We start from the raw sequence: 14,201 nt of genomic DNA on the forward strand, positions 1-14,201 counted from the left end.
ACACTCTACAGCCCCACGTGACTCAGAGCTGCCCCGCGCCCCAGCAATATGAAGGACTAGACTGAATGGCCACCAGGGGGCCAGGCTGGCAGTGCCACCCAGGAAAGCCGGGAAGAGGCTGCATGGGCTACCTGGCCCATCTGGGGAGGAAGGCAGGACTGGGTATTGTCTTGACAGCAGCCCTGTCCCACAACACTGAATGGGCAGGGAAGGGGTCAGGTGTCCCCATTTTTCAGATACAGAAATGGAGGCTCGTGGAGGGCAGGTAACGTTACTCAGAGCACATGGTGAGTAACAGGCAAAACTTCTGCCTGCAAGTCTAGGATTTCCTTCGCCAGAGGACACTGCTCACTCCCGGAGCTCAGGACCCTGTGTTGTGTCTCACTCCCACCCACAGAACTCCTGTATCCAGGCATCGGCTCCCACTCCCACTCCCGGGGGGCTCCATTTCCTTCCTGCCCACCATTCAGCCCGGGCCAAGGTTGCCACTGGCAGCTCTTTAGTCCTTCTGGGCCAGATCTGGCCCACAGATGTGTTTATTTGGCCTGCAAACAGCTCATACTTTAAAGTTAATTGTCAACATACAACCTTTGGGAAATTAAACAAAACACCTGATTCCCATTTTCTTTTTTTTTTTTTTTTCTTTTTTGAGACGGAGTCTCGCACTGTCTCCCAGGCTGGAGTGCAGTGGCACCATCTCAGCTCACTGCAACCTCCGCCTCCCAAGTTCAAGTGATTCTCCTGCCTCAGCCTCCTGAGTGGCTGGGATTACAGGCGTGTACGCCCAGTTAATTTTTGTATTTTTGGTAGAGACGGGGTTTCACCATGTTGGTCAGGCTGGTCTCGAACTCCTGACTTCGTGATCCACCCACCTTGGCCTCCCAAGGTGCTGGGATTACAGGTATGAGCCACAGTGCCAGGCTTCCCATTTTCTTAAAAGGCCTGTGTTTCCTCTTACAGCGAAAGCAGAGGAGCAGCCGCTTCCTTTAGAACAGGTACTAGGCCCCCTGTAGACAGCTCAGCTCTCCTTCAGACTAGGCTCAGCTGCCCTTTCACCTGGGCTCCGCTCCCCTTACCAGGCGTCCCCAAACTTTTTACACAGGGGGCCAGTTCACTGTCCCTCAGACCGTTGGAGGGCCGCCACATACTGTGCTCCTCTCACTGACCACCAATGAAAGAGGTGCCCCTTCCTGAAGTGCGGCGGGGGGCCGGATAAATGGCCTCAGGGGGCTGCATGCGGCCCGCGAGCCGTAGTTTGGGGACGCCTGCCTTAGACCAAGCCCTGCTCCCCCTTAGACAAGGCCCTGCTCCCGCTTAGCCAGGGTCCTGCCCCTCACTTAGATGGGGCCCTGCCCCACCTCAGACCAGGCCCTGCCCACTCCTCAGACTGGGCCCTGCCTCGCCTTAGCACCGGCCCTGCCCCACTTTAGACGGGGCCCTGTCCCCGCTTAGCCAGACCCTGCTCCCCCTTAGTGTGGGCCCTGCCCCCTACTTAGTCCAGGCTCTGCTCCTCTGAGTCCAGGCCCTGCTCCCCAAGTCCGGGCCCTGCTCCCCCTGAGTCCGGGCTCTGCTCCCCAAGTCTGGGCCCTGCTCCCCCTTAGTCTGGGTTCTGCTCCCCGAATCCGAGCCCTGCTCCTAGAGTCTTCACAGGTTAAGACCCTGTTCAGCTTCCATGTTACTATCGCACAAGTCCTGTTTTTCTTTCAGAAGAAAAATATTACCCAGTGTTTCCTAAAAGGAGAAAATAAGGCCCGGCGTGATGGCTCATGCCTTTAATCCTGGCACATTGGGAGGCTAAGGCAGGTAGATCATGAGGTCAGGAGATCGAGACCATCCTGGGCAACATGGTGAAACCCCGTCTCTACTAAAATGCAAAAAATTAGCCAGGCGTGGTGGCACGTGCCTGTAGTCCCAGCTACTTGGGAGGCTGAGGCAGGAGAATCGCTTGAACCTGGGAGGTGGAGGTTGTAGTGAGCCAAGATGGCACCACTGAACTCCAGCCTGGGTGACAGAGTGAGACTCCATCTCAAAAAAAAAAGCGGTGTGGGGCGGGGGGGGTCGGGGGACAAAAGATAGGCCAAAAGAACACATTTTGATTGGAGGGGGAGGAAACCCGTTTTTTTTTGGAGTGAAGAATATTCCTTGGTGTTGAACTCCAGGCAGCCCCATGGAACAGCAGGTGTGGCTGGAGCGGAGGTGAGGCGGGAGTTGAGGTCGCAGGGGTGATGTGGTCACAGCCGGGCCTTAGTGGTCAGATGGGGAGACACTGCACTATGTGAGCCACAGAGCCACGTAATCGTATCCTTCAAAAGGCTCACTCTGGCTGCTGGGTTAAGAACAAAACGTAGTGGGAGGGGGATTGCAGCTGGGACACGCGAAGCTGTTACCATTAATCCAGGTGAGCGATGAAGTGGTTCGAGGGGTGGCAAGCAGGCGAGGGCGGCTCCAAGGATTTGACCTGAGCCACTGAAAACGGAGCTGTGGTCTCTGAAACGGGACGACTGTAGGGCGTGGGGCCCATCGGGAGTGCAGCCGGGGCACGCTGAGTTTGAGATGTCCACTAGATAGCCACAGAGGCGCCTGGAAACGTGAGTCTGGGGCTCAGGGGAGAGCAGGCTAGGCCGGAGCTCCAAATAAGGGGGTCTTCAGCACAGCTGGCATTTGAGGCCAGGAGACTGAACAAGGACCCATGGAGAGTGTCTGCAGACAGAAAGGAACCTGCAGACCCAGCCATAAGATGTTGGCGAGAGGAGGAGGAACGGCCAGGAGAGTCTGTGAGGCAGGAGGAAGCCCAGAGTGGCGTTTCCTGGAGCCCGTGGCGCTCCTGGAGGAAGGGACTTAGTGGCACCCGTGCCGCTGAGGAGGTAAGAGGAGGCTGAGAGCCGACCGCGGGGTCCAACAGCCCGGAGGCTGCTGGTGCCCTTGACAAAAGGAGATGAGGCGATGGGGGAGCAGGGAGAGACCCGAGGATACCTGGGGGAGAGCGTGGACTCTGCTTTTTGGAGTTTTGCTGCAAAGGGAAGCGAAGGGGCAGGGGTGCTGTGGGTGGAAAATGTGAAATCAAAGAATATTTTTTTCTGGCCAGGTGTACTGGCTCCTGCCTGTAATCCCAGCACTTTGGGAGGCCGAGGCAAGCGGATCGCTTGAGCCCAGGAGGTCAAGACCAGCCTGGGCAACATAGTGAGACCCCGTCTCAACAAATAATAAAAAAAATGAGGTGTGCGTGGTGGCAAGTGCCTGTACCTTCCCCACTACTCGGGAAGCTGAGGTGGGAGGATTGCTTGAGCCTGGAGGTTGAGGCTGCCGTGTGCCATGATCACACCACTGCAGTCCAGTCTGGGCAACAGAGCAAGACCCTGTCTCCGAAATGAATAAATAAATGAATGGAATAAATAGCTTTCATGTAAGTAAGACAAAAGAATAGCAGTTGCATAATGAGGGAATGATGCATCTGGGGGAAAGCCGGCGGGAAAGCCAGCAGACAGGAGAAGTGGTATCTTCAGTAGGCGAGAGGGGTTAGGATCCAGTGCACAAGAGGAAGGACTCGCTTTAGAGAGCAGCACAGACGGGCCATGGCATTCCCCAGAGGTCACAGAAATTAGGCAGTTTCCCCAGGGTGGCGGAGCTGGCATCTGAGCCCAGGTACCAGCTCTAGAGCCCAGCTCTGCACTGCCTTGCCTGATGAGATCCACTGTGAGGGAGAGAGCGGGTCACACGCACAGACCTGGGCATAGCCAGGAGAGCCCAGAGTAGGGCCTGAGGAGACAGGAGTGCTCAGATCTGGACGACGCGGGCTGGACCTGCCTCTCACCCCACAGTGGTGTCGCCCCCTAGGTTTACGCTGGGAATATTCTGTATGAGCACGAGATGCCCCCTGAGCCCTTCTGGGAGGCCCACGATGCCCTAGAGCTCCAGCTGTCCTCACCACCTGCCCGGGACGTGGCTGCCACCCTCACTGTGGCTGTGTCGTTTGAGGCTGCCTGTCCCCAGCGCCCCAGCCGCCTCTGGAAGAACAAAGGTGAACAGCAGGAGGAGATGGCAAGATTGTGGGGTTGTGGGGGGGGGGGACAATGGGAGAGGCCCAGAGAGGAGGGGACACAAGGCCAGGGTCAGCAGCTCCTGTCTCAACCCCCAGGACCAGGGAAGTCACAGGGATGGTGAGTGGGTAAGCTCTGACATCAGAGCAGGGACATAGTCCTCGTTCTCCTGGGGACCCTGAGCCCCGCCCTGGAGGACTTGGCTTGAGGGTTGGCAGGAGGCACACCCTTGCCCTGGGCCACCCCGGCTGAGGGTCCATAGCTCTTCCCTCAGTGGGCTGGACCCTCATAGCCTGTGTCCCACCCCCAGGTCTCTGGGTCCCCGAGGGCCAGCGAGCCAAGATCACCGTGGCTGCCCTGGATGCCTCCAACCTCTTGGCCAGCGTCCCATCAGGCCAGCGCTCAGAGCATGATGTGCTCTTCCAGGTCACGCGCTTCCCCACCCGGGGCCAGCTGCTGGTGTCCGAGGAGCCCCTCCACGCCGGGCAGCCCCACTTCCTGCAGTCCCAGCTGGCTGCAGGGCAGCTGGTGTATGCTCACGGCGGTGGGGGCACCCAGCAGGATGGCTTCCGCTTTCGTGCCCACCTCCAGGGGCCATCAGGGGCCTCCGTGGCGGGACCTCAAACCCCAGAGGCCTTTGCCATCACCGTGCGGGATGTAAACGAGCGGCCCCCTCTGCCACAGGCCTCTGTCCCACTCCGGCTCACCCGAGGCTCTCGAGCCTCCATCTCCCGGGCCCAGCTGAGCGTGGTGGACCCAGACTCAGCTCCTGGGGAGATTGAGTATGAGGTGCAGCGGGCACCCCACAATGGCTTCCTGAGCCTGGCGGGTGGCGGCTCCGGGCCCGTGATCCGCTTCACGCAAGCTGACGTGGATTCGGGGCGGCTGGCCTTCGTGGCCAACGGGAGCAGCGTGGCAGGCATATTCCAGCTGAGCATGTCTGATGGGGCCAGCCCACCCCTGCCCATGTCCCTGGCCGTGGACATCCTACCGTCTGCCATCGAAGTGCAGCTGCGGGCACCCCTGGAGGTGCCCCAAGCTTTGGGGCGCTCCTCACTGAGCCGGCAGCAGCTCCGGGTGGTTTCAGATCGGGAGGAGCCGGAGGCAGCATACCGCCTCATCCAGGGACCCCAGTACGGGCATCTCTTGGTGGGCGGGCGGCCCTCCTCGACCTTCAGCCAGCTCCAGATAGACCAGGGCGAGGTGGTGTTTGCCTTCACTAACTTCTCCTCCTCTCATGACCACTTCAGAGTCCTGGCACTGGCTAGGGGTGTCAACGCATCCGCCGTAGTGAACGTCACGGTGACAGCTCTGCTGCATGTGTGGACAGGCGGGCCATGGCCCCAGGGTGCCACCCTGCGCCTGGACCCCACCATCCTAGATGCTGGCGAGCTGGCCAACCGCACGGGCAGTGTGCCCCGCTTTCGCCTCCTAGCAGGACCCCGCCATGGCCGCGTGGTCCGCGTGCCCCGATCCAGAACAGAGCCTGGGGACAGCCAGCTGGTGGAGCAGTTCACTCAGCAGGACCTTGAGGATGGGAGGCTGGGGCTGGAGGTGGGCAGGCCAGAGGGGAGGGCCCCTGGCCCCACAGGCGACAGCCTCACTCTGGAGCTGTGGGCTCAGGGCGTCCCCCCTGCTGTGGCCTCCCTGGACTTTGCCACTGAGCCGTACAACGCTGCCCGACCCTACAGCGTGGCCCTGCTCAGTGTCCCCAAGGCTGCCCGGACAGAAGCAGGGAAGCCAGAGAGCGGCACCCCCACAGGCGAGCCAGGCCCCATGGCATCCAGCCCTGTGCCCACTGTGGCCAAGGGAGGCTTCCTGGCCTTCCTCGAGGCCAACATGTTCAGTGTTATCATCCCCGTGTGCCTGGTCCTCCTGCTCCTGGCGCTCATCCTGCCCCTGCTCTTCTACCTCCGAAAACGCAACAAGACAGGCAAGCACAACGTCCAGGTCCTGACTGCCAAGCCCCGCAACGGCCTGGCCGGTGACGCTGAGACCTTTCGCAAGGTGGAGCCAGGCCAGGCCATTCCGCTTACAGCTGTGCCTGGCCAGGGGCCCCCGCCAGGAGGCCAGCCTGACCCAGAGCTGCTGCAATTCTGCCGGACACCCAACCCTGCCCTTAAGAATGGCCAGTACTGGGTGTGACGCCTGGCCTGGGTCCAGGTGCTGATCGGGCCAGGGAGAGGCTTGTCCATGTCCCGGGCCCCGTTGCTTCCAGGCCCGGGTGCTGTCTGAGTATCCCCAGAGCAAGAGAGACCTGGAGACACCAGGGGTGGAGGGTCCTGGGAGATAGTCCCAGGGGTCCTGGACAGAGTGGAGTGGAGTCAAGAGCTGGAGCCTCCCTCGGCTCACTCCGAGCCTGGAGAACTGCAGGGGCCGAGGCAGGGTGCAGGCTGGAGTTCAGTCCTGCTGTCAAAACCAGGGTAACCTCCTACGTGGGTCATGACTCTGGATCCTGGGTCTGTGACCTTGGGTAAGTCACGCCTGACCCAGGCTTCGAAGAGGGCAAGGAGAAGAAAGTACCCTGGGGAAGGAAGGGGCAGAGGACAGATTCCTGGCTTTTCCACTCCAACCCAGGCCACCCTTTGTCTCCAGAGTTGAGAGAAAAACTTTCCCCTCTGCTCTTTTAGGGAGATGGGATTCCCTGGAGCAGAGAGCAGGAGGAGAGAGCGCCTCCAGGCTAGAAGGCGTGAACCAACAGAATAATATATTCAGGGTGCAGGGCGGGCAGTTTGCTCTGGGGATGGGTTTATGTAAAGGAAGCTATTTACCATGGCGCCGAGCTAGCCAGGACTGATGGAGCCCCTAGGAGGTGTGGGATGGAGGAGAGTCTGCAGCCAGTTCATGCCCAGGGCCCCATCTTGATGGGCCGAGGGCTAAGCATGCACATGTCAGCAGCTTGCGAGCAGGCCAGGCTGGGGCTCTCAGAGGGCCTCAGGCCGAGGCCAGTGCAGTGCCAGTGGCCCCCGGAGGACTAGCGGGCAGGCAGCTGGAGGCACGTGACTCCCTGGAGCCTGGATAAACGGTGCTTTGGAGGCTCTGGACAGCTGTGTGGTGTTTGTGTCTTAACTGTGCACTGGGCCCCTGTCCACGTCGGCCTGCGTACAGAGGGCCCCTGGGCTTGGCCCTCTGGCCTGGTCTCAGCCAGGGGGAGGGACAGGGCCAGGCAGGCCTCTGAACTTCCACCTCCTGGGGCCTCCCAGACCTCCTGTGCCCCCACCTGTGTGGGCAGGGGGGCCAGTCTTCGGGGGATGGGTGCAAAGCCCTCCAGTTGAGTAGAGAAAAGCCAGGTCCTCTACCAAGAGCTTCAAAACAAAAATAAAAATAAATGCTCCCCACCCTAGATTTCTTAGCCTGAGTTTTGGCCTCCACACCCCTGTCCCTCTCCGGCCACCTCTCGAGGGGTTGGAGAAGCAAAGAGAAGGGAGCAGGGGGCCTGGACTTGGGTCCCAAGGCTGGGACGTGGTACCGAGGGGGAGGGGCGGGGAGAGGCCACCACAGGTGCCTCCTGGAGACTTTTACAAGGGTGCCTTCTGCTGGCCTCCACCCTCCCAGCAGGAGGACCAAGAGCGCCGCTTCTCCAAAGCCAGAGGAAGCAGCAACGATTCCGAAAAGCCGGGCATCCCTCGCGTGGCCCGAGAGGCCGGCACTGGGTTGCAGAGGGGCCCTGAGGCCCCACCTCTCCAGAAGGCGCGCTCTGACTTCCTGAGTCATCGCTCTCTAGACCTCTCCCTCCTGAGGGTGTCGCAGGGTTGGGGGCAATGGAGACAGACTCTGGGTCTCAGGGGATAGGCCTGGCCCTGAGGGTAGACAGATCGAGGAGGGGAACGTGAGAGGCCTCTGAGCACCGGCGCCTGAGCACAGCCAGGGTCAGCAGGTGGAGAGCCCCGGCCGGCCTCTGGCAGCTGACCTGCATCTGGGGACCAGAGTCATCTCTTTCCTGCACCCCAACATCTGAGCATTTGAACCAGGAGCGAGAGCAAGAGAGAAGGCCGTCTCCTCCCCGCCCCGCCGCTGCACCGCCCCTCCTATGACACGTTCCCTGTCGCCCCTCCTATGACACGTTCCCTGTCGCGGGGCCGGCCTCACCTCCTAGCTCTTCCTCCACTCTCAGAGGCTTCGGGTGGGAGCCGGGAACATCCTGCTGTGAGGCCCCCAGAGGACCCAGGGGAAACTAAGAGTCAAGGAGGGGAAGAGGGCTGTCACACAGCAAGGCGCTTCCTGCCACAGTGAAAAGCAGGGCTCCCCAGGGAGGGTGGCCAGGGCCCCAGAGATCCCTCGTAGGCTCAGCTCACCGTGCTCAGGGCTCGGCGTGAGCTCCCTCAGTTCCTTCTACAAGCCTGGTCTCTCCAGCACCCCAGGCCAGCTGCAGGCAGGGGCTGGCCAAGGGTGTCTCCACACCGCACCCCATGCTCTGCCCTCCCGTCCCAGCAGGGAGCTCGGGCTGCAGCATCAGGGCCATGATATCTGGAGCAAGTCTCGACCCAGGGCGACCAGTTTCCCTGGAAGTGTAAACTGAGAAGGGGGTGACAGATCCAGCAGGCAGGATCTGGTCTGGTCTCCAATTTCCCCCAGAGGACTGAGGACACATTCTGTTCACAGATCCCGGCCTGGCCTGCCCTGCCCCCAGGGAGCTGGCACCAGCTGACACAGTTCTGGCTCCTCTGAGCTCGAGTGGGACAGCGGACTGGCACCCGGGGCGCTGTGCCAGCAGCTCTGCTAGGACCTGGGAGAGGGTCTTTCACTGGCACAGCAGAGCTGAGAACCCAACATAAACCTGGGGCCTTGTTTTCTGTAAATCCCTTGCCTCAGAGCTGAAGGGGCTGCTCTCCACGTTACAAAGTAACTCACCATCCCCCTCCTTCAAGGAGCCATTTCCTCCCAAGCACCGGAGGTAACAGCCAACTTGCGAGCACGTGTTTCGTGTTTCGTTTGGGAGCTCCTGACCCTCTCCACACGAACACACATACACAAATGCATAATGTGCATTAGTGCACGCCACTGGACGTGAGCACAGACCATGCATGACCTTCAGACACACAACACAGAGATAAATACCTACACCCACATATGCAGGCCACACACAAATCTCAGAATACCTGCTCCTCACCTGGGACCCCTCCCACCCGCCCCCGGGGTCCCAGCTGGCCTAGTGGAGCAAAGGAGTCAGGATTTTCCGCCCATTAAGGGACCCAAGCTGACATCAGCAAAATTGCAAAGTGAGCCCATGGGTTGGGGAAGGGGACAAGGTAGGGGTCGCCAGAGGGGCCCAGATCCCCAGAGCCCCAGCTTGGAAACCCCGCCCTCCTCCCTAAGTGGCTTAGTCTCTCAAGCACTAGAAAAGGGGCTCCCTCTGAGAGCCTTCTCCGCATCCTAGAAACCAGCCCTTTAAGCGGGTTCGCTCTGGCAGCCAGGGAGCCCACTGAACTGGCACACTCATCCCCCAATAGGAAGCCAGAGAAGTGCTTCCGCCACCCCACACTGACCTCCCCTGGCCAATGGGAACTGCCAGGGCTGCTGGCATCTTCCTCCAGGTCCTGAAGTTTCCAGATCTTAAAGGGATGGAGGTTCGACCCGGGCAGAACTCCAGATACCTCTGGCCGGATCTCCCATTCCTGGCCATAACATGTGGGGGACCCCTGGCAAGTAGGTAGAACCAAGACAGAGGACCAGACCCACGGAGCTCCTCTGCACAGCTCCATTCCGACTCTACGGCCTCTCACAGGTAACCCCGTCCCTGTGGAGGAACCGCTAAGATTGGTCAGGCAACAGCAAGGGTATTTTGTGCCAAAACTGCAATGGAAGTTGGATAGGAATCCACCCAGCCCTTCCCGAAGAGCCGCAGACGTGCCAGAGGTAAGTACCTAAGCCTGACATGTGCCTTCATCCCGCGGTATGAGCCGGCCAATGAGGGAAGCTCGCTGCCTGTCTGCTTCCTCCTCTCCTTAGAGAAGGCTGGACCTTCCATGGAAAGGCCCAGCCACGTGGCAGCTAAAGCGAGCATGTTCAGCTACGTCCTGGTCCCGTTTCCATTCTCAGTGTAATGAATTGTAGTATTTAACCGACGGCAGCTAGCCTCATAGAGTGCGTCAGTGGCTTGGAGGGCCCTCTGTGGCTACCAAGATAATCGATGGGTTGTGTTGTGTTCCTTCACATTCCAGATGTCCTGTGAGCCCCTAGAGACAGAAGCAGCCCTTGATTAAATCGACCAGTGGTCAAAAAGGACTTTTTTAGCCAAACACAACTTCAGCAAGGGACAGGGGGAGTTCCCCTGCCTGCCAACCTGAGATCTGCTGGCTCTGTTGTCCAGAGCCTGGAGCTAATCCCAAGGCTTCCTTCCGATGCCTCGGGAGGTTGCAGAGGGCTCAAGAGACAGTCTCTGGGTCTTGCAGACTCAAACTTGATGAGTTGCCTAAGTCTTTGCTGCTCAAAGTGGAGTCCAGCAGCACCGGCATTACCTGGGAGCTTGTTGGAAATGAAGACTCTCAGGCCCCACCCCAGAGTAGCTGAATCAGACTGTGTGTGTGGTTTTTTTTTTTTTTGGTTTTTTTTTTTTGGAAACGGAGTCTCACTCTGTCACCCAGGCTGGAGTGCAATGGTGTGATCTCAGCTCACTGCAACTTCCGTCTCCCTGGTTCAAGCAATTCTTGTGCCTCAGCCTCCCAAGTAGCTGGGATTACAGGTGTGTGCCAGCATGCCTGGCTAACTTTTGTATTTTTAGTAGAGACAGGGTTTCACCCAGTTGGTCAGACCGGTCTTGAACTCCTGACCTCGTGATCCGCCCGCCTCGGCCTCCCAAAATTCTGGGATTACAGGTGTGAGCCACCGCGCCCAGCCCCAGACTGTGTTTTAACAAGGTCCCAGGTGATCAGAATGCACATGACACAGTAAGTCCTCACTGAAGTCCTGCCCTCACCCTCTAATTAGGGGACACTGAGATGGAAAGACAGGTCCCAGGCCAAGACCACATGGTGAGCTCATTGGCTGAGCTGTAAGAAGGTCAGACTTTGAGCCCTGTCGCGGGGTTCTGTATTCCATTTCAGCTCTCTATCCCTGTCCCCCCAACTCTTGCAAATTCCCCACATCCGCTGAAGGTTTGGAGGGATGGGGTTCCTCCTCCAAGGGGCTCCAGTGAGGACAGGAGGGGAAGCGGAGGAGGATGAGGCCAGCAGCCAGAGCTGATCCAGTGGGGAGGCTCTGCAGGAAACAGCCCACTCCCATCCTTACCTCCCAAAGATGGGCCCCTGGGGAGTGCAGCAGCCCCACACCCCACCTTCTGCAATCCGGCTCGTCCTTCCCTTCCTGTCTCCTCCCTGCCCATCTGGTCTCACCTGTCAGGGGAGGGATGAAGGGAAGTGTCTGGCCAAGGTCACCAGTCAGTGCCTGTGTCATGCACAGGGCCTCCACCGTGGAGAAGCAAGGTACCCAGCAGGGGAAGGGAAAGAAGCCACCTGTCAGGCTGCCAGCCAGGCCTGGTTGGGAAGGAGGGCACGGGACACCCAGGGCTCTCCGTCCCACAGAAGTGCCACACTGTCTTTCTCGTCCCTGGAAGGAATGCTGGTCTGTGGCCTCCAGCCTGTGGGGTATCCTGGTGCTGGGAGTACCTTTGGGATCCCTCCCAACTCCCATCCCCTCCTAGATTGTTGAGCCATAGCCCAGGTGAAGGTGCCAGACCCCACACCCTGCGGTAAGTATCATTCAATTCTACACTCTCCATTAAGAAAGTGTCCAGCCAGCCGGGCGCGGTGGCTCAAGCCTGTAATCCCAGCACTTTGGGAGGCCGAGGCGGGTGGATCATGAGGTCAAGAGATCGAGACCATCCTGGTCAACATGGTGAAATCCCGTCTCTACTAAAAATACAAAAAATTAGCTGGGCATGGTGGCGCGTGCCTGTAATCCCGGCTACCCAGGAGGCTGAGGCAGGAGAATTGCCTGAACCCAGGAGGCGGAGGTTGCGGTGAGCCGAGATCGCGCCATTGCACTCCAGCCTGGGTAACAAGAGCGAAACTCCGTCTCAAAAAAAGAAAGTGTCCAGCCTGGCCCGCTCCCGCTGTGCCCCTGGTGCTAGGCACAGAGCAGCTGTCCAGCAAACACCTACTGCCAGAACACAGCACCCCCTTCCCTCAGACATGCCCTCAAGCCAAGAGGCCTCTGACCACCCATCCTACCCAGACCTCTCCTGGGTTCCCAGTCTGGCTCCCCTGCTCCCCTCACCCCTAGGGTTGCTGGCTGGGCTCTCCACGGCTGCTCTGGCCCCAGGTCTCTTCTAGGGCCCAGGCAGACCTGGCTCCAGGGCCTGAGTTTCTGTGGAGCAGGTTTAATCTCTCCCTCCCAGACGCTTCAGAGCTCACTGCACACCTCCTTCAGACTCACCCATGGCTCCCTCCCACTCAGATACCTGAGGTCTATCTGCCTGAACGTGTTCTGCCTAGAGGGTCTATCCCAGAACCCTGCGGGCAGAACACATTCACTGAATCACACACGGTCATTCACCACAGACAGAAGCAAAGTTAAGTGGGGCAGGAGGAAGAGATGACCCCAAACCCCCTTACACTCAGCCTCCGCCTGCCCGACAGCCTTCCTCAGAACTTCCGGGCTCATGGACCACTGTGCCCGCCAGGCTAACCACTGACAGGGTTCACCTGATCCCAAGCTTTGGGGGCAAGGGGCAGAGCAGAGCCACTGATGCCCTCACCTCTTCCCTGCCCAGACAACCCTGCATTCAATCAGGAGGCCCAGAGAAGAGGTGTGACTCACCCATAGTCACACAGCACTTCACCTCCTAGAGACTTGACACTTCCAGATGCCAAGGATGCATCTCTCTGCAGCGGGATACCCAGCACCTGGAGACGCATCAGAGCCAGGCAGTGGGCCAGGGACGCCAGACATGCTGGCCAGGGCAGAGCCCTCCAAGAACCAGACTGCGGCAGGGAAACCTTGTTGAGTCTCGACGGGGAAGGCGGCTCCTGGGCCGGGGCGACGTAAAGGGCTGCTGGGCGGGCAGGCAGGTGGGCGAGGCTGGCAGAGCCTGAGCACTCCTGGAAGGCAGTGACTCCGGCTGGAAGGGCCCCTTCTGAGTCAGCCCTGCTGAAAGGTCGCCTTGTGAGTGCTACACCTGGACAAGCAACTGGGGCAAGGCCCAGGGACCCCATGAAGATTCTAGGCCAAGGAGCTCTGCTCCATCATCTACTCTGAGAAGCTCAGAGTCTGAGGACAGAACCCATCGACTGGAGGAGGGAGGGCAGACGCAGCGACTGTCCACGCGGTCCACCCACCTATTCTAACTCAAGAAGGGACCACTGGTTCCAGAGAGTGTGCAGCCAGGCCTGGGAGCTCAGTGCCGGCTCTCTGCCTAGAAGCCCTCGGGTCCCACAGGCATTCACTTCCCAGCCCAGCTTCCGTCTCCCTGAGTGAAGATCCACAAAAACAGTAGATCTGACCAAAGCTCCTTTCCAAAGGGTCAGTGTTAAGCCAGAGCTCTTAGAACAGCCCCTCACGCACAGTAGATGCTCAATAAATGTTGACTGTTTCTTTTTTAATACAGAGTCTCTCTCTGCCGCCCAGGCTCACTGTAACCGCCTCCCGGGTTCAAGTGATTCTTGTGCCTCAGCCTCCCGAGTAGCTGGGACTGCAGATGCACGCCACCACCCTTGTCTGGCTAGTTTGTGTATTTTTAGTAGAGATGGGTTTTTGCCACGTCGGCCAGGCTGGTCTCGGAACTCCTGATCTCAAGTGATCCTCCCACCTCAGCCTCCCAAGTGCGGGGATTACAGGTGTGAGCCACCGCGCCCGGCCGTGGACCACCATTGTTATTAGTGGCGCTGTTATGATGGTTCCTCCTATTAAACGGCCCAGCATATGGGTCTGGCGTGTTTCAGGTGTTTGATAAATGGTCAGAGCTGACGTTATTGTTATTGCCACAGTTTATGGCGGCCATCTCAGTGCCCGACACATAGTAGGTGCTTAACAAAGGCTCAGTCCTTCTTGTGGATGGCCAAATGCACGTGTTCCCCGTCTGGCAAAGAGAGACACAGGGACATTCCTCACTGGGCTGTGGCAGGAGTGGAGTGAGGGGTGCAGCGAGGGGTCAGGTTCTGGGTGGGAGCAGCTGGCAATGCCAGTCTGCCCTTCCTTCCTCCACACCCACCTCGCTGATTCGGAAGC

General features: G+C 59.2%; 1 protein-coding gene across 1 annotated transcript in view; it reads left to right on the forward strand.

The window, feature by feature from the left end:
* The window catches only part of CSPG4 (chondroitin sulfate proteoglycan 4), a 38,166-nt gene extending 30,786 nt beyond the window's left edge, over positions 1-7,380 (forward strand). The window contains exons 9-10 of the mRNA XM_003942991.4: positions 3,835-4,018; positions 4,348-7,380. Coding sequence (XP_003943040.3) covers positions 3,835-4,018; positions 4,348-6,182 — 2,019 coding nt within the window. The 3' untranslated portion in view covers positions 6,183-7,380. The remainder of the gene's footprint in view (positions 1-3,834; positions 4,019-4,347) is intronic.
* Positions 7,381-14,201: the final 6,821 nt, after the last annotated feature.

This window comes from Saimiri boliviensis, chromosome 2, assembly GCF_048565385.1.
Source record: "Saimiri boliviensis isolate mSaiBol1 chromosome 2, mSaiBol1.pri, whole genome shotgun sequence".
In the NCBI taxonomy this organism is placed as follows: domain Eukaryota; kingdom Metazoa; phylum Chordata; class Mammalia; order Primates; family Cebidae; genus Saimiri; species Saimiri boliviensis.